General features: G+C 40.2%; 1 protein-coding gene across 2 annotated transcripts; it reads left to right on the top strand.

The window, feature by feature from the left end:
- The first annotated feature begins 16,426 nt into the window (after positions 1-16,426).
- Positions 16,427-18,561, top strand: LOC121762626 (heavy metal-associated isoprenylated plant protein 6-like). Of its 2 annotated transcripts, none has more exons than XM_042158581.1 (5): positions 16,427-16,534; positions 16,624-16,777; positions 17,223-17,408; positions 17,491-17,583; positions 17,846-18,561. In XM_042158581.1, exons 1-5 carry the CDS (start codon positions 16,526-16,528, stop codon positions 18,430-18,432), a joined length of 1,029 nt encoding a protein of 342 aa, XP_042014515.1. In that variant the 5' UTR covers positions 16,427-16,525; the 3' UTR covers positions 18,433-18,561. The 2 variants fall into 2 exon arrangements, with proteins under 2 accessions (XP_042014515.1, XP_042014514.1); XM_042158580.1 differs by having other exon boundaries at positions 17,223-17,419; positions 17,493-17,583.
- The last annotated feature ends 5,795 nt before the right edge of the window (positions 18,562-24,356 follow it).

Genomic DNA, 24,356 nt, shown 5'->3' with positions numbered 1-24,356 from the left:
CCACACGCTCCACATGCGATAGGCACACGCCTGCCACACGCTCGTAACCGACGGCGGTTACGAATCTGCCATGATGAGCCTTCATGGCTCGGTTGACCCTGCATGGTGGCTTGGCCTATAAATAGGCTAGCCATACCACTGCATTAGGACACACCATTACAAGCCTTCTGCATCATCATAAGCTCTCTCCCTCTCTCTGCATTGTCTTTCTGTCGAAGCTCTGCCCTCTCCTCCATCCAGTTCGCCGGAGCTCTACTGATTGCGGTGCTGCATCAATAGAGACGTAGCCGTTTTACCTTTGGGGACGAAACGCCAAACCGAAGAGCACTACCGGGGCGTATCTCGTCTTGCGGGAAGAGGCCTCCTCGACTCGGCTAAACATTCACGGTTTATTTGTTTCATTGTAATTCAGTTCAGTTTCGTTTCTTGTATTCCTTCTTTTGGGTTGTATTACGCCCGGCTTTTATCTCTTGTAATAAGTAGAACCAACACTCTTCAATACTATGCAAATTAGTATATGTCTACCAAATTATCCCACATGTACTGGGCATAAATTACTGACGCTATCAATTACAAAAGTTTATAATTAAATTACGTGAACTGGTTTATTTTATTTTATTTTATTTTATTTTATTTCCTTCACTACTTTGAAAAGTTGTACTATCGAATTAACACACCTTTCACCATTTTTTTGCAATACTCCAACGTGAGTTTAAATGTCAAGATTATAGGAGTAACGCATACTCCCTCCGTCCCTATAAAAGTGAAAGATGACAATTTTTTAGGAACGGACGAAAATAGAAATAAATGATAAATTTTCAGAGACGGATGAAGTAATAGATATGAGCTCTTCACCCTATTAAAAGGCCTTATAAGTAGGGCTGGGGAAAAATACCGAAATACCGAAATACCGGCCTTATCGTACCGAAAAAATATCAAAAATACCGAATTTTTGGTATACCGTGACTTTCGGTACGGTATGATACCTTACCGAAAAATTTCGGTAAGGTAACGGTATGGATTTTCAAATACCGCGGTATACCGCTCCATACCGAAATTCGGTATATACCGTAAATTAAGGTATATACCGTAAACTAAGGTATATACCACAAAAATATAAGCAAAATTATATATAAAATATATTTTATATATTTTTAAATTATAAAATCTATTGTGAAATATAAATATAATTATGAATAAATTATATTTAATTTATTTTTAAAATTATAAAATATAAATAATATTCTAAAAACTCTAATTTTCTATTTTAATTGATGTTGAAAGTCAGGTATACCGAACTTCGGTAAGGTATACCGAAAATGAGGTACGGTATTGGTAAGGAAATTCGTCATACCGAAAATAAGGTATACCGAAGTTCGGTATACCGAAAACTTTGGTAAGGTAAAGGTATGATTTTTTCGCATACCGTATTTACGGTAAGGTATACGGTATGGTGGTTTCGGTAAGATATACCGTACCTACCCACCCCTACTTATAAGAGGGGAGGGTTATCCACTTTATATAGATAATATAAGATCATCACTAAGTCGACGTGGGACATATTTTAGAGATTTAGCACGCCCCGCACGTGTGAGCCAAAATGAATGACATCAGGCAACAAATCATGTACTCCCCCCGTCCCTGAAAATTTTTCACTTATTTTTCGTCCATCCCTAAAAATTTATCACCTTTTTCTTTTACCATTTTTGATAGTGGACCACACACTCCACTAACTCATTCATACTCATATTTGTTACAAAACTAATACTCCCTTCGTCCCATGTTACTTGCACTATTCTATTTCGGCACATCATAAACTATTTACACTATTTCTAGTTTAAGTTAGAATTAATGTATTTAATTAATATATTAGTTTAAGTTAAGAGCTCCCTTATTAAGTGATGTCTCATTACACTTAAAATTCTAATTTAATTACACTAAAAATCAATTTCAAATTTACGGCATAAAATGAAAAGTGCGAGTAACATGAGACAGAGGGGGTATATAAAAGTATGATCCACGTGCCACTAACTTTTTAATCCACTTTTTATTACATTTCTTAGAATACGTGCTGGGTCAAATTGTGACAAATTATAAGAGACGGGGGGAGTAATTATGATTTTCTCTACTTGGAAAAAATTTTATATTGTTATAATCGCAAAACGTGACATTTTAAGCATACTGAAATTACAAATTTTGATTATAATGTTAGTATTATAAAAAAAGGGCCCATGGCTCTACAACATATTGGACTGGATTGCATTCTGGGCTGTGGATAGTTGTATTTACGTCTGAACGAAAAAATTTGGCTACGTAACATAACTAATTTGAGTTGCGATGATTCTGTAAAAGTACAAAGATTTCGTGAATATCTTTTTCAATCAAAAAGAAAGAGGAAATGTGGTGCGAGAAAAGGAAATGAACAAGAATAAGTGCGAGATGAAGAGTAAATAAGGTGTTGCGTGAGGCATGCAACACGTGAACCGTGTAAGTTGTATCACCATACGCACATGTGGCGTGGACCTGAGTTAGTTAGTTAGTTAGAGTTGTTATTTCTGTTGCTTATGTGTGCATGAGAGGCTATATAAGCTGATCATGATTGCAATTCAGATATTATGTGAATGAATTGATGCAATTTACTTCTCCTTCTTCCCTCTCTTCTCCCTCTAGTAGCTCAGTGTGTATAGGTAGGATCTCGGTTTCTGTTTTGATCACCGGATGCCCCGATTTTGTACCAAGTGGTATCAATCCACACGATCCTGCTTCCGCTATGGTTGATACTCGATCAGGTGATGCTCGTCGCTTGGAAGAGATGTTCACGACTGCTATGGCCGATCTATCAGCTAAAATCGCCGATGCTGATCATCGGTGGGAGGATCTGGATCAATCGCGAGATCGGCAAATGAAAGAGCTTCGCGAAGAGTTTATCGCTTTGCAAATGCAGCAGAATGAGCTGATGACGAGAATGATGGCTCTGGGAGGTGGTGGTGGCCATGGCGGCGGCCAACCGCGAGCTCCTTACTTCGCTACACGCTAATCCAAGGTCGGTTTTCCGATCTTCTCCGGCGAGGACTTAGCTGGCTGGATTTTGCGTTGCGATCACTTCTTCACGGTGGATCTGACACCGGAGGACCCCCAAAGTGTGCCTAGCTGTGATCAATTTTGAAGGTAGAGCACTACAATGGTTCCACAACTGGTCCAAATATCAGGATCTACCAATGGCGAGTCCGTGGACTCTGTTTCTGCAAGCGCTGGAAGGACAATTTGGTGATCATCTTCTAGGCGATCCAATGACAGAGCTACTTTCTCTCAAGCAAACGGATTCGTTCTCTGATTGCCATGATAAATTTGAGCTATTGTTGGGACGAGTATCTCTCTCTGAATCGGATGCTATTAGTAATTTTTTCAATGGTTTACGACCCTATGTGCAAAAGGTCGTTCGATTGTTTATGCCTCAAACTTTAATCCATGCTTATGCTCTAGCTAGGCTTCAGGATATGTCTAGTCCTGCTCGGTAGGGGTTTTCTTCTAATTCCTCTAAGAAATTTGGTAGTCAGGAGTCCAAAATCTTTGGTAATCCACCTTTGTTGCCAACACCTACTATGCATGTTTTTAAAAATAGGCGTGTGTTGACTGAAGAACAGATGGCTGATTATAGAGCTAAAGGCTTATGCTATGGCTGTGATGAGAAATTTGAAAGAGGTCATAGATGTGCTAGGAAACAACTATACATCTTAGAGGTGGATGATTCTGTGGCTGGAGAATGTGTAGTTGATGAAGTTGAATGTAATGATGAAGAGCAATGTGATGATGAGGATAACCCTCTGATCTCTATTCATGCTATTAATGGTTTAGTTTCTAAAGGATTTAGAACCGTGAGAATCTTAGGAAGAGTGGGTAAAAGGACTGTACATATCCTTATTGATTCTGGTAGCACACACAACTTTCTGGATCTCCATTTGGCTAAACGTTTGAACTTAACATTAACTCAAGTCAAACCAGTCATGGTGGACGTGGAAGATGGAAATAGATTGGAGTGTGATTCGATGTGCAAAGGATTGAAATGGATGTTGAAGGATACTGCCTTCATTACTGATGTTCTGCTGCTGCCTCTAGGCAATTGTGATATGGTACTTGGAATTCAGTGGCTGAAAAACATTGGGTGTTATCCATTGGGATTTTAAGCACCTAATCATGGAATTCAAACTATTGGGAAAGAAGCATGTATTAAAAGGAGGGCAACCGAAACAACAAGTTCAAACTGTATCTGAAAAAGAAATGAGTAAGCTCATCTCTAACTGTCAACATGTTCAACTTTGCTGCATCAAATTGGTGGAGGAAGAGAACTCAGGCCTCTTGTCCGCTGAAAGTGATGAGTTGAAGCTAGGAATTCCTTCTTAAATTCAAGAATTCCTGGAAAACCAGAACTCTATTTTTTACGAACCTAAGACTCTACCTCCACTGAGATCTCACAATCACCAGATAGTTCTCACTAATGGTGCTTCTCCAGTGAACTCAAGACCTTATAGGCACACTGTTGTACAGAAAAATATCATTGAGAAAATGGTTTCTGATCTGCTTAAGCAAGGTTTATACAACCTAGCACTAGCCCATTCTCATCCCCTGTGGTGTTAGTTAAGAAGAAAGCTGGATCTTGGAGGATGTGTATTGATTACAGAAGGCTGAATAAAGTCACTGTGAAAGATAAATACCCAATACCATTGATTGATGAACTATTGGAAGAGCTTCATGGTGCTGCTGTGTTTTCTAAAATCGATTTAAGAGCAGGTTACCACCAGATAAGGATGGAAAAAGATGACATCTCTAAGACTGCTTTTAAAACTCATGATGGTCACTATGAGTTCACTGTCATGCCATTTGGGCTGACTAATGCACCAGCAACCTTTCAGAGCCTCTTGAATGATATCTTTCAGTCATATTTGAGAAGGTTTGTTCTAGTATTCTTTGATGATATACTAGTTTACAGCAGTAATGTGGAAGCTCATCTGACTCACTTGAAACTAGTCTTTGATAAACTGAGGGAACACTCACTGTATGCAAAGAGAAATAAATGTGATTTTGGAAGACAACAAATTAAATACTTAGGCCACATTATATCAAGAGAAGGAGTGGCAACTGATCCTAAGAAGCTACAAGCAATGCAAGAGTGGCCCATACCTACTGATATTACTAAATGAGGGGATTCTTAGGGCTCACTGGATACTACAGGAAATTTATCAGAAACTATGGTTTCATATGCAAGCCATTAACTGATCTACTCAAGAAAGATGCTTTCCAATGGAATGAGGCTGCTGACTTGGTCTTTCTGGAATTGAAAGCTGTTATGATGAGCCCTCCAGTGCTGGCTCTGCCTGAATTTTCTCTTCCATTTTGTGGTTGAGACTGATGCTTCAAGCTATGGTATATGGGTTGTTCTTATGCAGGAAGGTCACCCTTTATCCTTTATTAGCAAAACTTTTTCTTCAAGGCACAAACAATTATCTGTGTATAATAAGGAGCTCTTAGCCATTGTATTTGTAGTGACTTATTGGAGTCATTATTTGAGTAATCACCCTTTTGAGGTGCACACTGATCATAAAACACTGGCACACCTACTGTAGCAGAAACTCTCTACTCCAGGCCAGTTGAGCTGACTCTCCAAACTAGTGGCTTATGACTTCGAAATTACCTATAAGAAAGGGGCTAAAAATGTAGTAGCTAGTGCTCTTTCTAGAGTGCATTCCTCTGATATTTTATGTACGGCCATCACATCTGTATCTACAGATCTTTATCCTCTAATTGAAGCTACCTTGAATTCTGATGAGAAAATCGGGTTTCTAGGAGAGTTTGCCTTTAAAATAACGAAAATGTACTCATTTTGTTATCTATTCCATATATGGGAAAAACGCCAATGAAACTGACGTGTCTATAAGTGAAAACGCCAATGGTACTGGCGTGTCTATACGTAAAAACGCCAACATAGTTGGCGTTTTACAATGCCTTCGTATTTTGCTCGTATTTTCTCCAAATACAGTTAAGTTAAAACACGCCAACTAGGTTAGCGTATTACGTGATAAAACGCTAACACGATTGGCGTGCTTCATAAAACCGCCAGTCCTGTAGGCGTGTTTTAAAAAACGCCAACTCCGCCGGCGAGTCTTTACAGAATGTTGCATTCCGTCGTGGGAAAAAAGGCCAAAAATTCTCCCAAGGTATACACGCCATTGCGATTGGCGTGTTTTCCTAAAAACGCCAACCATGTTGGCGTGTTTCATAAAACGCCAACTCCGTCGGCGAGTCTATACAGAATGTTGCCTTCCGTCATGGAAAAAAAGAACAAGAATTCTCCAAGTTATACACGTCATTGAGATTGGCGTTTTTGGTCACACTATATAACACGCCAAATTTGACGGCATCTTTGGTCAGACTGGTTGAATGAAATTGCAAGTTTCCATTTTTCATCCCGATAAATAAGTATAACAAGAGGATGTATCAAATTATCAACATAAATAAGTTTAAAAAGAGGATGTATCAAATTACTAATATAAAGAGTTCAACTCAATGAAAAAACACGAACATCAATTGCATCATCAAATACAAATAGTTGTGGTTTAGTTTAATCATCTCGCCCTTTCCGCATAAACAAGCCTCGTATCCCCTTCCCAATTCTGGATGTAGATCTTGGGATCCTAGAGGGAGGAGTATCTTGAACAACAACGTTCTCTAGATCCACCCCAAAAAAATCATCTCGCACAGACGACCGCGGTGGAGAAGCGTGGACATCACTGAGGCCAATATCTTCTCCTGTACCACCGGTATGGCTGACAGAATGCCGGCCTCGAACTGCAGATCTAGGTGGAGGTGGATCCACAAAATCGTCATCGGAGTCATGTACTAACTGAGATGACGACACTCCGCAGACAGTTTTCTTCTTGGTTCGTCGTTTTCCCTTTTGCCTTACGGGGACGCCCATGTCCATTGCAGAGCGCTGTGAATGACAGTAGTCCATCAGCTCAGCCTCACCGGATATCTGCAGTCCATCTTCAACCATCCTCGAAATGGTTTTCAAAGCCGGATGTTCTGACATATCTTGGCCACTTAGAAAGTGGCGTATGTTGTGAAGCGTCTCCACCTACAATTTTCAAAGTTAATTACATATCATAATATGAATTGAAATAATTAATAGTTTTGCAACTTACCGCGAAGTTATGAGAAGATGCCGTTTCGTGGAAGCCCTCTTCAGCATGCACGCCAGGTTAGGTTAAATACACCACAGTTATTTGGCGAAACCAATTCATATATTCATCGGTTGCAGTAGGCTCCAAATCACTCCACAACATGTTCTCCCTATTATCCCAAGCCTGTATATGATTGGCGTGCCACTCTGCCCAATTCCGGCTAGATTTACCACGTCGATCCTGTTTCGCAAAATCAGTTCCATGGAACCGGTCGACAAGAGGGATATACGGTTGGACAATCCCAAATTATCACAACACTCGCTGTGGACAATGTGGCTCAATCATATTCCAGCAAATAAGTGTTGTGATCGACGTCCATATAGGACGACCGGCAACACAAACATCCGGCAGATTTCGTGTGTCATACGGCATCCAAATAAACTACATATGAAACAAATTTAGTCAAAACAAGTTCAATCAAAACATCAAACAAACAATAATTTAGGTTATGTAAATTACTTGATTGGCGTGCATTCTGGAGAACTGATCTCTAAAAGTTTCAATGCAATGTCCGGGTGCTCTTACATAAGAGGCCGGACCAGTCCATCTACAAAAATTAAATTATGAGCGAATAACACGGAAATTAATAAAAAATATGCTTAAAAAGTAATTAGTGAACAACTTACGCGACTGCACGTGGTATGTAGTCTATGGGCATGGGATTTAGCTTCTTCGGTCTAATAATTGGGATTCTCTCCCAAGCCCACAGCTGTAACAAAGTAAGAGCTCCCCCTACATCGGTCCTCTTACCAAGTGCAGCTTCACATAGATTGTGGTACAAGCATGCAACAGTCGCACCACCCCAGCTATATCTACCACATTGTTCTACATCCAACAAAAATTGAAGGTAGAAGAATGGAATTTTATTACCGGAGGCGTTCGGGATCAACAGACCACCAAGTAACAGCAGACAATACACACGAGCACGTTGATTGTATATGTACTGGTCTTGTTCATCACCACCCAACTTAATCCTCTTGTCTGCTTCCATGTCATTTCTTTCAAATCAACTGCATCTGGGCATTGGGCATTGGGCAACGTAGGTTCTTGTGCATTGGGCAACCCTAGGGGAATGAAGAAAACCTAAACCCCACCATATCAAAACCTGGAAATCATGTTTCCATATAAACATAGTGAGCTACGACGACCGGCTCATTAAACCTAATCATTGTCGTTTACATATCATGCATTATATAGGCAATAACATCCATTGCATATTCATATTTGGTGCATTATTCGAAGCGATTTAAACTACTAACCTAGCCACGACGAAAACTAAGACCTTCATCATACTCGCGGTCCTTCGTAGAGTTTGTGTTTCACACAATATACTACAATCCTAGCCCCCATAATTGGGGCAACCCTAGAGGAATGAAGAAAACCTAAACTCCACCTTATCAAAACATGGAAATCATGTTTCAAAATAAACATAGTGAGACACGACGACACAAAACACGAATTTTCTGCTCTACAACGAACGAAAACTGTAACTAATGTTGATTGAATTTAACATCTCCGATACGTAAACAAGAACGGAAAGAGAAAAATTACCTTCTTCCATTATCGAGAGAACGATGACTGCCACAACGCCTACAGCAGACATTTATAATACTGAGCATGCGTCGACCACAGCAACGCCGGTAAATATTTTTGAGGGAGTAAAGCGTGAAGAGAAGGAGTAGGGAGAGAGAGAATTCTGGAGCGTGAGATTGGAAAAAAACCGCAAAGATTTTTGAGGGAGTAAATCATGGATATTTCCTTAACAACCATATTGTTGATTCTCTCTATTGCCCTTTACGTATTTAATATGGATTAAATTTAATGATTTCAGCAAATAAGTTAGTCCATAGGATTACCATAAATCAACGCATGAGATTTAGAAGGAGAAATTATGGGAAAAGGATTTGAATACAACTATATATATATATATATATACAACTATATATATATATATATATATATATATATATATATATAGAGAGAGAGAGAGAGAGAGTTGTGATCATATGATAACCTCTAAATCACGTAATAACCCTATAACCAAATCTGAACCACACATATTTTCTAATCTTGTGGTTGAGATTCAAACTTAGATTTACTTCATAAAAAAAGCGCGGGGGTAAATATGTCATTTCCCTCATTTAATTTCTGAATTTCGCCAAATATCACGTAAAATGATAAAATGATATATGTTAGGTTTATTGCATAGAATGATAGTTTTGCCGGATAGAATGATACTCTGAGTTGATAAAATGATACTTTTGACTAACTAATAAAATGATAAAATCATATATGTTAGGTTTATTGCATAGAATGATAGTTTTGCCGGATAGAATGATACTCTGAGTTGATAAAATGATACTTTTGACTGATAAAATGATAAAATGATATATGTTAGGTTTATTGCATAGAATGATAGTTTTGCCGGATAGAATGATACTCTGAGTTGATAAAATTATACTTAAGACTGACTGATAAAATGATATATGTTAGGTTTATTGCATAGAATGATATTTTTGCCGGATAGAATGATACTCTGAGTTGATAAAATGATACTTTTGACTGACTGATAAAATGATAAAATGATATATGTTAGGTTTATTGCATAGAATGATAGTTTTGCCGGATAGAATGATACTCTCAGTTGATAAAATGATACTTTTGACTAACTGATAAAATGATAAAATGATATATGTTAGGTTTATTGCATAGAATGATAGTTTTCCAGGATAGAATGATACTCTGAGTTGATAAAATGATACTTTTGACTGACTGATAAAATGATAAAATGATATATGTTAGGTTTATTGCATAGAATGATAGTTTTGCCGGATAGAATGATACTCTGAGTTGATAAAATGATACTTTTGACTGACTGATAAAATGATAAAATGATATATGTTAGGTTTATTGCATAGAATGATAGTTTTGCCGTATAGAATTATACTCTGAGTTGATAAAATGATACTTTTGACTGACTGATAAAATGATAAAATGATATATGTTAGGTTTATTGCATAGAATGATAGTTTTGTCGGATAGAATGATACTCTGAGTTGATAAAATGATACTTTTGACTGATAAAATGATAAAATGATACTTAAATAAGATTTTACGTATTTAAATGAGCGAAATTTGTATATCATGGGAAATAAGATTTTACGTATAACTGAACCTCATACATACGTGTAACTGAACCTCATAGATATGTATATCATGGGAAATAAGATTTTACGTATTTAAATGAGCGAAATTTGGATACGTAAATTTTATCATGAGCGAAATTAAGAAATTAAATAAGCGAAATGACATATTTACCCTCTGCGCCTTTTTTATGAAGGAAAGCTAAGTTTGAATCTAGACAACGTGATTTTAAAAATGTGTGGTCCAGATTTAGTTATAGGGTTATTACGGAAATTGGGGTTATCATTATAATGCACCCCATATATATATATATATATATATATATATATATATATATATATATATATATATATATATATATATATATATATATAGGACCGTGATCAATACCAAACCACTCTTAAACCTTAAACGCCGCACAACATCATTATATGATAACCTGGAGTTCATTATAATGAACTAATAACAAACTTATAATGAACTTCAGATTTCTAAACTATACATGATGATGTCATTGTTTTTAAATCTCAGAATTCCCTATAATGAACTACAAATAAAGTTGTAATGAACTCCGCGTTATTATATAATGATGTGTTTGACGTTTAGTGTTTTAAACTAGTTTGGTATATAATACAACACTATATATATATATACATATATATATATATATATATATATATATATATATATATATGGGTGTGTGATAAAATACAAACTCTCTAAAATACAAACTATACAAACTTTAATCATACTCACTTAATACAATTAATCAACGGTTAATATAAGAGATTTTTCTAATGTCAACATTTTGACATCGAAAAATCAGAATTTGGACACCCCCGTCGACAGAATTTGTACACTCCGTACATCCCCCCCGGTGACATAATTTGTACATTCCGTTGACATCGACCCCCGGTGACAGAATTTGTACAGTCCGTTGACATAATTTGTACACTCCGGTGACAGAATTTGTACACTCCGGTGACATAGTTTGTATAGTTTATATTTTAGAGAGTTTGTATTTGATCACACCTCTATATATATATATATATATTGTGATCAAGATAGAACCATTCTTAAACGTAGAACCATTCTTAAACGTAGAACAAATGTCAAACGGAGGTCGTTAGATCTTTTAATCCAATGGTGTTGATTTGCACAGCAACTTCCCAGTACAACCAAAACTATTATTAATGGGTGAATGCAGAGAAGTGAAAAAATAAAGCATGCATGGACTCTTCTAAAACTGGATTTAAATACAGAAACTGGATTTAAATACAGAAACGCAGAACTGGATTTAAATACAGAAACGCATTTTTCTATACCGCGGTATACCGTGGATTCGTTATACCGTGGATTCGGTATGCTGTATTTAAAGCATGCTTCTATGCGTTTCTGTATTTAAATCCAGTTCTGGATTTAAATGTATCGGTATACCGGTATACCGAACTGTATACCGAAGCGTGCCGAAACAATAAACGCAGAAACGCAGAACTGGATTTAAATGTATCGGTATACCGGTATACCGAATCCACGGTATAACGAATCCACGGTATACCGCGGTATAGAAAAATTGATACCGTTACCGTGCCGAAACAATTACCGTACCGGGAACTACGGTATACCGAAAAATCGGTATTTTCGCTATTTTTCCGGTACGGTAAGTCCGGTATTTCGGTATAATTTCCCACCCCTAATTAATTCTCAAAATTCGACAGATATTAATTATGCAACTTTTATGTCGACCAATGAATTTATGTGGCCTTTTATATTTGATTTACATATTATCGTCTCTTAAATTAGGAACATAGTATAAACATTTTATTGTCTTCGTAGATATTCATTCATGCTAGTGAGATTCGCCTTAAATTTACACAGTAACTTTAATGATAGAAAATGAAGTTAGATCATCGCCACTGAATTTAATATGCTTTCGTCTATATTACTATGATTTTATTCTATTGAATTTTTTTAGAATTAGAGTCGGATTGTGAGTTTTAACAGTCCGAGCCCTTTGCAGTCGAAGATCAAAAAGTGCTGCAATGTTGCTACCAAATTTTGTTAATTACATATTAATTCCGATTTGTTAGAGCATTACAGCACCCACAACCGTGCTCTTGCCAGCGGCACGGTTGTGGGCCCGGGCGGTACTATTCATGCCTGCTCTCTGGCAAGAGCACAACACCCACAACTGTGCTCTTCCGCAAGGACGAGCACAATTAATATAAAATTCAATTACACAAAAACATTTTCATAATACTAAAATTCATTAAAAAAACCACAATAAAAATTACAAATTACAAATAAAATAAAAAGACATAATTAAAATCCTAAAAATAAAAATTACATAATTAAAATACTAAAAATTAAAAATTACATAATTAAACTCCTAAAAATTAAAAATTACATAATTAAAAATTAAAAATGAAGGGACGGGAGGCCTAGGCTCCGGAGTCCACCCGTATCGCCCATCAGAGCCACCTTGGTCGTCGACCGGGTATGGCCGGTAGCCACCCGGAACGCCCGAATCTTGGGTTTGAGGAGGGGCCGAATATTCCGTATCCGGACTAGGAAACGGTTGCGAACCGAACCATTCGGGGTTCCAACCGTGGGAGCCGCTTGGGTTGTCGTCCTGACCGGACATAGTGGTGTTGTAGGGTGTGAGAGGAAGATGAAAATAGATATGAGAGATTGAAGATGAGAATGGAGATGAGAGAATGATGATGAGAATTGTGTAGTGAAAGTGTGAATTTTTGGGAGTGAAATTGGGGGTATATATAGATGAAAGTGTGTATTTTTGGGGTAAAAAAAATGAAAAAAAAAATTAAAAAGGTGTAAAAAACGGTTATAAACGGATATATTTTTTTGGGGAAGTGATTTTTTTTTTATTTTTTATGGATTTTTAATTAAAAAACCGATTTTAAAAAAAAATAAAATTTTTTTAAACTCAACGGCTATGCCGTTGACGAATGGGAGGGCGACACGTGTGCGTCCGCTGGCACGGACGTGCTCGATACATCGAGCAGCGCCGTGCCAGTGGCGCGGCTGCAGCGGCGGCGGTCCTTCGCCTTACCAACGGCGCGGACGGCGGTGGCGACTTTCGCCACCGCTGCGGATGCTCTTAGCAATGGGGGCGCCCTAAGGCGCGCCCTATGCACCGCAACGTAATCATTTTTATCCTCTTACCCTCCCACCTGCAATATTAGCAATGGGGCGCCTTTAGGCGCGCTTTATGCACCACCACGTCATCATTTTTATCCTCCTACCCTCCCACCTGCAATGGGGCGCCCTAAGACGTGCCCTATGCATTTTCTTTTATTTAAATATTTAAATAACTATAAAAATTGGGAAAAAACTTCATTTCATTTATAAAAATTAATATATTACCATACGAATTAAAAAAATACGCAAACTCAGTGACGGCGGTTACGGGCCCACACTTCTTTAATCATGTCGTTCATGAGCTGAGCATGGTCTTGTTGGTTGCGCATTGAGGCCTGTCTAGATAGAACCTCATTGAAGCCCGTCGGTAATCCTCTAGCGGTGGGCGCGGTCGCCGTGCCGGACGAGCTAGATGCACCTTCATCATCGTTCCAGTCGGTGATGCTCCCACCTTCACGCTTGACTATCATGTTGTGCATGATTATGCACGCATACATGACATCGGCGATGACTTCCTTGAACCAGAGACGAGCCGGCCCTTTCACTATTGCCCACCGTGCTTGGAGCACACCAAATGCCCGCTCGACATCCTTCCGCGCCGCCTCCTGCTTGTGCGCAAATAAAACCCTCTTCTCACCAATTGGGCAGCTGGTCGTCTTCACAAAAACAGGCTACTGTGGGTATATGCCATCGGCCAAGTAGTACCCCATGTGGTATTGGCGCCTGTTGGCAGTGAACTCGATGGCTGGGCCGTTGCCATTGCATTGCTCGGTGAAGAGGGTAGATGAGTTGAGGACATTGATGTCGTTGTTCGACCCGGCTACACCGAAGTAAGCATGCCAGATCCAAAGCCGATAGTCAGCGACGGCTTCGAGGATCATAGTCGGGTGGCTGCCCTTGTGTCCACTAGTGAATTGACCTCTCCACGCCTTCGGACAATTCTTCCACTCCCAGTGCATACAGTCGATGCTCCCTAGCATCCTAGGAAAGCCGTGCACCGTCTCGTGCATTTTTATCAGGCCCTGGCAATCAACAGCAGTCGGCCTGCTCAAATATGTGTCCCCGTAGGCTTCCACAATTCCCCTACAAAATCTCTTCAGGCACTCCCGGCCTGTTGTCTCCCCGACGTGGAGGTACTCGTCAAAAATGTCCGTCGTGGTGCCGTAGGCCAACTGGCGGAGTACAGCCGTGCACTTTTGCAACGGTGTAAGGCCGGGTCTGCCGACGCCATCTTCCCGATATGTCATGTATTCATCACGTGACTCCAACATCCGGACAATGCTGAGAAAAAGGTAACGCGGCATTCTAAACAGGCGGCAAAAAATAGTCGGGCCCCACCGTGGTTGCTCTGCAAAATAGTCTGCAACCAGACGTTGGTGAGCTGCGGCGTGGTCGCGTCGGACAACCGTCCGACGTCGAATAGGCCTGTGGATCCGCTCCGCCGCCGCTGCCGGCTCCTCGCGCTGCAGTTCGGCTAAGCATTCCGCCATGGCCTCTTCAACAGCTGGATCTAAGGCATCCCTGGTAGGACTACCTTCCTCCGAGGAACTAGTGGTGTCGTCGTCGTGGTTCATTTTGGTATGTAAGAGAGGTAGAAATGTGAGAGATGAGAGAAATGAGAGAGGCGAGATGTTCGTATGAACAAGTGAATGAGAAACAAGGTTTAAATAGACAAGATTCGGAAAAAAATTTCAAAAACGCGTGCCATCGTCTGAGCCTATCGTCCGCGGAGCCCACAATGGTGCCTGATGGCGCGGACGATGGCCTTCGTTTGCGCTTCTTCTGCTCCCGAATCTTAGGACGTGGGCGTAGGGCGTGCCATCGTCCGGGTATCAATAATGGAGCCATCAGTCGCGCCCGAAGACGATGGCACACATCGGGCGTGCCATCGAGCGCCCCATTGTGGGTGCTCTAATTAAAGGACAATACACTAGTAGATAACTGATCTTTTTTCCCTCTCATTTGTTAATGGGACAGAATTAGAAGGAAAAATGAGAAACATGTCATGGATTAGTCAAGATTAGCTGGATTTGAAATGAATTCCATGTCTAAGGGTGTCCACTATAAGGTGGACACGCCCAATAGCCCCGCCCCAGTTTTTTGTCCATAGCCCCGGATTTTTGTCCATAGCCCCAAAATTCTATTTCCGCCACTATAGTGGACACCTCCAATAGCCCCCAAATTTTATAATCAATTTTCATTTTAAAATATTTTTTATTTTAATGAAGTGTAATTTAAATAATTGCAGTGTAAAATAAATAGAAAACGAGGTAATTAGGGCCGAATATTCGTTGTATTGGAAGGTGGTAAAATTATACAACGAATATTCAACTGGTTTGACGGATTGCTGCCATATCCCGATTCCTGAGAGTCGGGTGATTCGTCGTCTCCTCGGTGCATTTTTTAGAGAGCCGAGATGTTGAATGATTGTTGTGGAAATGGTAAAAATAAGTGGGGAATGGTTGTATTTATAGAGGAAAAAGGAAAAATAAAAAATAAAAAATTTTGCACGCGTCGACCGCCGCGCCGGAAGCTGCGGTCACTATGACCGCCGCGCCTATAGGCGCGCCTCACCCCCCACCAGCCGCGTCCTCGCCCCGCACGCGGCGAAGCCGTTTCCGCCCCCCTCCCCCGTCCTCAGGCGCGGCGGCCACCCCAGCCACTATGACCGCCGCGCCTCCCGCCTCGCCCCACACCCCTCTTCGGCGACCGCCGAGCCGCTCCCATAGTGGACACTCTAATCATGACTCGTGACTCTCATGCCCACTCACATCCATACATGATACATGCATCCATTTATTAATTCAATAGTATAAAATTTATTTTTCTAAAATATGTCCTGGCCCCACATGACTTGTACAAAAACTCAGCTCTATATATCTCAGAGATTGCCACCCTTTCTCTCTTCAAACAAATATTTACTCCAAAAAATAAAAATAAAAATAAAAATAAAAAACAGAAAATCATAATTCTTGCAGCAAATGGGCGAGGTAATTAATCTCCGAGCTATCCCTTAATTATCACAATCCTTATAGCCTCCCGTTTTGTACTCATTGTGATGATGAGTGTGTGTTTTCAGAAGGTTGAGGTAAAGAATGAAGGAGAGAAGAAGGCGGCGGCGGCGGCGGAAGGCGGAGAGAAAATAGTGGGTCCCATCACGGTGGTGTTGAAGTTGGATCTACATTGCCAAGGCTGTGCCAAAAAAGTCAGACGCTCCGTTGCCCATTTACAAGGTAGGAGTACTAATTAACAAATTATCAATACTTAATCTTTAGTGTTAGGTGCACAAGATTTGCAGTGGAATAAAAATTAGGTGGCATTACTAGTGTGGTTAGTGAAATGTGATTTCGCTGCTGATAAATGATAACACTAATTAATGGATATTTAGTTAGATTTTACAAATCATTATTTTCTAAGAAATGTTTCAGAAATACATTATTTCAATATGTGCATGACGAGATTCATTCATGTATTTAGTACTAGTAGATATTATATTAGAAAATGAGTAAATAAATGGTGAAATCGGCTTTCTTGATTTGTTCGTTACCAAAGAAGTAATCTATTTAGCGTTGGCTTGAATCAATTAAAATTTAATTGCAAACAAATTAATAAGAGTAGTTAATGAAATAGGAGTTTAGGTAAAGTTAGATAGGCGAAAATAATTGCAATTTGTGAAAGGTGTGGAGACGGTGAAGGCCGAGTGTGACGCCAAGAGATTGACTGTGACGGGCAATGTGGACCCCCTTTGGCTCCGGGAAAAGCTTGAAATCAAGACCAAGAAGAAGGTCGACCTTATCTCTCCTCACCCCAACAACGCCGCTGCCGGAGCTGATCACAACATACCCCAGCCTGTTGATACTAACAGCCCCAAAAAGGTAATATGTGTATTTTAATTAGTCAAATAATTAGTAGTTTTTATTTGTTTTGTTGGTTGTAATGTGATTTCAGGCAGTTGTTAGCACTGTGACAATGAAAACCAAATTGCACTGTGACGAATGCGCTGATAAAATCAAACGGATTATAATTAAGAATTTTGATGGTGAGTTAGGTCTCCTATCTACTTGCATTATTTTATTTTGTACTACTACTTGCGCGCATATTTATTATTTGAGATAATAGAGTTGTGACGTTGATTGATAGGAGTATTAATCGGTAGTATAAAATGAGAATTTCATAAAATAATTAATACTAAGCTCCAATATTGTCATCATGGTAGGTGTCCCTAATCATTTTAGTACAAGAATGTACACTCCATAATTGATTCACTAACAACTGATTCATGGTAAATTTCATTATGACAGGCATTGGTTCACTAACAACTGATCTGCAAAAGTCTTTAATAATTGTGATCGGAACAATGGACGTGAATGGTTTGGTTACATATGTAAGAGAGAAGCTAAAAAGAGGAGTAGAGATTGTTACTCCAAAGAAGGCCGATGGTGCCACCACCACCACCACGACCACCGTAGTAGAGAACGAAGTTGCAGCTGTCGACAGCAAAGAAAAAGCTAGTGGCGGAGAACAAGAAAACAAAGGCAAGAAAAGTGACATCGTTGGAGAAAGTGGTGCTAAGCAAAAAGAGGGTGGTGGCGACAAAAAAGAAGCCGAATCAAAACTAATGGTTGCCGGTGGTGGCGAAACTAAGGTGGAGATGAGCAAGATGGAGTATCATAGTAGTTACAATCCACAAACGCACTATGCCATGCCGATGATGAAGCACAACCTAAATTATGGGCATCAAGATTATAGCATGCATCATCATCATAGTCATACAAATACGGGCTATTACGGGCCTCCTATGCCTCCACCCACGTACTTGGACATGAACACGAACGCGAACGACAACATGTTCAGCGATGAGAACCCTAACGGATGCTCCCTCATGTAAACATGATCCATATCTAGATTTTTAAAGTTGCAATTTTCAATTGTATATAAGAAAGAGAAAGTGCAATATATATATATTGAAGCTTAGAGTATAAAATTCTCATTCGGGAAAATATTGAATAAAGCTTATTGTTACAATATAGTGCTTTATTTTTTCCAGATACAATATATTTGTGTATCATAATAATCTATAGTTATTGTTGATTTCTCTTGATACGAAAAATATATATGACCTTTATGAACGACTAATAGGCAATTGGTGCATTACATGAAATGTAACCCTTTTTAATTTTATACTCTATTCTCTAAAAGATGGCGTGAAGTGTTTTGGTGACTGTTCCATCACAATTGGGGCTAAATTAGTCTATGTTCTTTACTAATTGAATTTTATGTCTAGAACCACATGTAAATGTTTATCATTAGAGAATTAATGATGCCTGTTGTTGATCTTTTCCTCCAACTAATTAAATTAGATTAACTACACAAACTATTACCATAGCTTGTCATACAATTTAGGGAACAAATTCAGCAGCTTAATATCTTGTTTGAATTTTTTGTTCGAAAATGTTTAATTATACTATTTGTTACTACTAAATATTGGACTTGGTTTATTGTGTAAATATATTAGTATAATAAAATATGCTAACCTCGAATTTGATTTTGAATTTCATATGAATGGAAATATTCCCTTTGAAGCATGAAAAAACTTTTTCTGAGGGGGAATTTCGCAAGCATGAAAAACACTAAGAAAAATTACGTGTTTGTCTTTGTGACTCTTGTCTATTTGTTTCAATAATTGATGCTAACAAATTGGCAGTTGCACTACTTGAATATTGATTATCCCAGCTAGTACTGATGAAGACGGTTCACGCACTTAAATAAAATATATGGTGCACAAATTATTAGAAAAAAAGTTGATTGAAGCTTCTTGTTTTTCCATTTACATAAATTAACCTCTTTATCTCTACATAGAGAGGTTGGTTCTCATAATTAAAAGGTGCCAATCGTGCATTCGTGTGTACGTCTTTGAAGGATTTTTATTTTTCTCAAACCTAAAGGTGTTGTTTTGTAATCAAAATCATATGTGTAACGGAATAAATACGTGTCCAAAAATCACCATATGCAAATTATGGGTTGAGTTTTTGTTCAGTTCAAATTGGACAAACACAATGAGTGGAGTCCAACTTTGATAGCATGTTTATATACTACGTACTTTTATATTTCATAATTGTAGGCATTTACCTATATGTTTGGCAAATATTATAAATTGACCATATATAATATAATTAATGGAAGATTTGGGTACTGTTTTATGGATTTTATCTTTCCACGTTTAAATTTTAGCCATATTAATCATTAGTGGATATGGAGCTAGAAAAGATTAAAAACAATTAAAAGCAAACAGCTGGACAAAATTAAAAGTGCAAATGACAAATTTCTTTTCATCGTGCTAAAATCCTAATTCGAAATTCATGCAAGTTCTTTATTGGATGACTAAGAAAAGCAAATTATAACATATTTATAAAGATGTCAGCTATTAGTAATAGCCATATTTATAAAGGTGTTAGCAGTAGCCATATAATACAAGATAATAAAATAAGAGTCCTGATTTTTGCAAAAACTTAAATGGCTCATATAGATTGGGACCTTCCAAATATGTCACTTATTGAGGAATGAATAGAGTATATAATTTGATGATTAGCGTGCATATATATTTGATGGGGTACGTACTAAACAAGCCCAATAGCAGTGACGGCCCATCAGCCCAAAGCCCAAGGAAGAGTATCAGTTCGGCATTACCAAAGAGTTCGGCCCCAGCCTACAGCTCGGTAAAAGCCGACCAATCAAGCTCTACTCTCAGATTGGCAAAAGCGGCTCGGCAATAGCTCAGCAGTTCGGTCCCCAAGGAAGAGTATCAGTTCGGCATTACCAAAGAGTTCGGCCCCAGCCTACAGCTCGGTAAAAGCCGACCAATCAAGCTCTACTCTCAGATTGGCAAAAGCTGCTCGGCAATAGTTCAGCAGTTCGGTCTCATTATTCGACCGAACTGGGAGATAGTGGTGTCAACTCATGCAGGATCTCATGCAGGATAGCGGACCAAACAAAGAGATAGTGGACCCATGCAGGATCTCATGACCTCCACGACATCCACGACATAATTACTGATGATGTAAGCCACGACCTACTTAGTGGTGATGTAAGCCACGACCTAGTTAGTGGTGATGTAAGCCACGACCTAGTTAGTGGTGATGTAAGCCACGACCTAGTTAGTGGTGATGCAAGCCACGATCTTAGTTCAATGTATAAATAGAACTTAGATCAGATAGAGGAAGGGCTTTTCTAGACATCAAAGATCATATAGCAAGTCTGTATTTGTAAGCTGGTAAACCAGATCAAGCAATACAATCTTGCCCTCCTTTCTTCCCGTGGATGTAGATTTACCTCAGTAAATCGAACCACGTAATCCCTTGTGTCGTGATCTATATTTTCTTTTACCTGCATTTACTACCATCAAAAACTCGCCCAACCATCACTGGCGCCGTCTATGGGAAACAGAGAACCAAATTTGTGATAAAGCGAGTTTTTGATCCTCTTCCACCAAAAAAAAAAAATGCATACCAGATCACATAACACCCATAATACCGTTCGTGATAACCCCGAGGAAGCTAGTCCAGCCCGCAGGTCTGGAAAACAGCCTCGGGAGAAATCTACTTCCAGTTCTCACGGAGAAGGAACAAGCCGCTCAAAGACTCATCGCACCGAGTCTTCCCAGCAGCCCGATTTGAACGAGGCTTTCAAGTTGTTTTTGGCCGAGAAGCAGGAAGAGTTCTTAATTTTCCTGCAAAAGGGCCAAAAGCCGGAGACGAAAACGGTGGATTCTCCCTCCTCATCCAGACATGAAAGTCACTACCGCAGTAGTGCCGTGTCTTCCAGGAAGAAGAATCCTCAACCCCGACATGTTCCTGTTCCTCCTCGGTACCGGAATCACAGGAGAACTCCATCTCCTCCATACCAAAGAGATGTCGGGTTCGCCATGTACGGAGCATTGAAGACTCCGTTCTCGGACGATATCACCCGAACTCCCTTGCCACAGAACTACCGAACTCCGTCGATGACTTATGATGGGTTAGTGGATCCTCATGATTTCTTGGGACGCTATCAGTATAATATGGCGAACCAAGGTCTCAATGAGGTTCACATGTGTAAGCTGTTTCCCGAGCTGCTTATCGGGAACGCAAGAAGGTGGTTCGATAGCCTCCCCCAAGGCAGCATTAGATCTTACCGAGATCTAATGGATGCTTTCCACAGGAGGTTCTTTCAGAAAGCGGAAGCCCGAATCACTTCGGCTCAGCTGCTTTCTATACGTCAAGGTCGCGACGAAAAGATCAGCGACTTTATGACGAGATTCCATAAGGAATGCCTACAAGTAGATGATCTCAATGATCTACTTGTCATTTCGGCGTTCCAAAATGGAATCCTGCCCGGAGCTCTCTACAGAAAGCTCGTGGAATGCAGTCCGCAAACAGCTCAAGAGATGTGGGACATTGCGGACCAGTTCTCCCGTGCCGATGAGGCAGACCGTCGCAAACGGTCTTTAGACAGCTCATCCCGAGGAGACAGGAGGAAGCCCGATCATAGCGATCAGGGACATCCTCGCCGAACTCCTTTTGGCGATCAGGGACATCCTCGCCGAACTCCTTTTGAAAGGATTCAAAGGACTCCGGTGCAAGACCGATTGGGGCCACGTCTCAATCCCGAGAAGCCGCCCGCCCAGTTCGTACCATTGAACAAGTCGAGAGCGGAAATTTTCGAACTGCATTCCGATATGTTCGAAAAACCAAAGCGGATGACGAAATCGGCCGCGCGTCGACCTCAGGATCAATATTGCTCCTTCCATCAAGACCACGGTCACGATACCGAGGAGTGCCGACATTTGGCTGCAGGTATTGACGCTCTCGTGAAAGCAGGGACGTTAAAAAAATACCAAAGCAAGCAGCCGAAAAAGAACAAAAAGCAGAGAGGTGCAAACTGCGCTCCTCAGGATCTGAAAAAGCAACAGGACCCCGAAGACGATGACGAGCTGCAATATGATGGAGTAATCCTGACTATTGATGCTCTCCCTGCCGGGAAGACTAAATCGTCCCTGAAGTCAGAGCGCAGAGACTTCAATCGAGAGGAACCAACGCATAAAAGGCTGAAGCAGGACGAAGTGATTACATTTTCAGATGCAGATCCCGTCCCGGCCATCTCTCCTCATCAAGACGCTATTGTCATCCAAGCTGGAGTGGCAAACAAACTGATCCACAGAGTGTTTGTGGATACCGGAGCGTCAGTCAGCATTCTTTTTAAAGAATGTTTCGATAAACTAGAAGTGGATCCAGCTCGGCTCAGTCCGGCTCCGCTTCCTCTGAAAAGTTTCGCCCAGGAGGACACCCGCCCTGAAGGTATTATCAGCCTTCCGATCACGGTGGGAAAAGCGCCTACAAGCTCCAGTACGATGATCGAGTTCTTTGTGGTAAAAGCTCGGTCCCCGTACAACATCATCTTGGGAAGAGACTGGCTCAACGCAGTTCGGGCCGTTTGCTCTACTTATCACCTCACCATCAAGATTCCCACTAAAGGTGGGATAGCGGTCATCCGAGGTGATCAAAAGAGAGCAAAAGAGTGTCTGCAGATTGCGCTTAAAAGTGCCGAGCAATCAGATCGGCATCATCAAGCATAGCAATCACAGCAGCCGGAGTCAGAGGCAAGCGAAATGACCGAAGTCACACCAGAGTCGAACTCAATGACCGTTCAGTTATACGAAGATGATCCATCCAGAACGGTCAAGATCGGTTTCGCGGGAACACCTCTACTCCGGGAAAAGACCATCCAGCTCCTCAAGGAGTACAAAGATGTCTTTGCATGGTCTCCGTTGGACATGACCGGAGTGCCCCCTGAGGTAATCACTCATCGGTTAAATATTGATCCTTCAGTCCGGCCTATAAAACAGAAGCAAAGACTCTTTGCGGCAGAAAGAAATCAAGTCATCCATGACGAAGTCCGCCAATTACTGAAAGCGGATGTATTATTCGAGGTGAAATATCCTTCTTGGGTGGCCAATCCTGTGATGATCAAGAAAAAAGAAGGAGGATGGCGGATGTGCATAGATTTTACCGATCTAAACAAGCACTGTCCTAAAGATTGCTATCCCCTTCCGAACATAGATAAAAAAGTAGAAGCTTTGATCGGCTTCGAAATTTTCTGTTTCCTTGATTTATACAAAGGCTACCACCAAGTTTTAATGGATGAGAATGATGCTTCAAAAACGGCTTTCATTACTGACTTCGGCATCTTTGCTTATAAAAAGATGCCATTCGGTTTAAAGAATGCCGGAGCCACATATCAAAGGATGGTAGATAAGCTTTTTCGGCATTTGATCGGAAAAGAGGTTGAAGTGTATGTTGACGACATAGTCGTCAAAAGCAGAAGCACTTCGGAGTACGAAGACAACCTCAAATCCACCCTCGACGTGCTCAAAAAAGCCAACCTCAAACTCAATCCCCAAAAATGTACCTTTTTGGTAGATTCGGGAAAATTTCTGGGTTGTTGGGTTTCAAAGGACGGACTCAAGGCAAATCCCTCAAAAGTTCAAGTTGTTCAGAACATGGCGATGCCGAAGTCCATACATGATGTGCAAAGACTAACTGGATGTCTAGCCGCACTGAATAGATTCCTTTCCCAAGCAGCCGAAAAGCAACTGCCGTTCTTCAAAGTGTTGAAAAAGGCACCAAAGTTTGAGTGGGGAGCCGAGCAGAAAAAGGCTTTTGACGAGCTCAAAAGTTATTTAGCCAAGCTTCCAATTCTCTCTGCTCCAACGGATGCCGAAGTGATATTCTTATACTTAGCGGCATCAGATCAAACCATTAGCGCGGTGCTTGTACG

This window comes from Salvia splendens, chromosome 13 (genome assembly GCF_004379255.2).
Source record: "Salvia splendens isolate huo1 chromosome 13, SspV2, whole genome shotgun sequence".
NCBI classification, from domain to species: domain Eukaryota; kingdom Viridiplantae; phylum Streptophyta; class Magnoliopsida; order Lamiales; family Lamiaceae; genus Salvia; species Salvia splendens.
This window is presented reverse-complemented; position numbering and strand designations above follow the sequence as displayed.

Coding starts and splice junctions, on each gene's coding strand:
- LOC121762626 (XM_042158580.1), top strand. Junction 16,778..17,222: donor CTCCGTTGCCCATTTACAAG/GTAGGAGTACTA, acceptor AATTTGTGAAAG/GTGTGGAGACGGTGAAGGCC. Junction 17,420..17,492: donor ATACTAACAGCCCCAAAAAG/GTAATATGTGTA, acceptor ATGTGATTTCAG/GCAGTTGTTAGCACTGTGAC.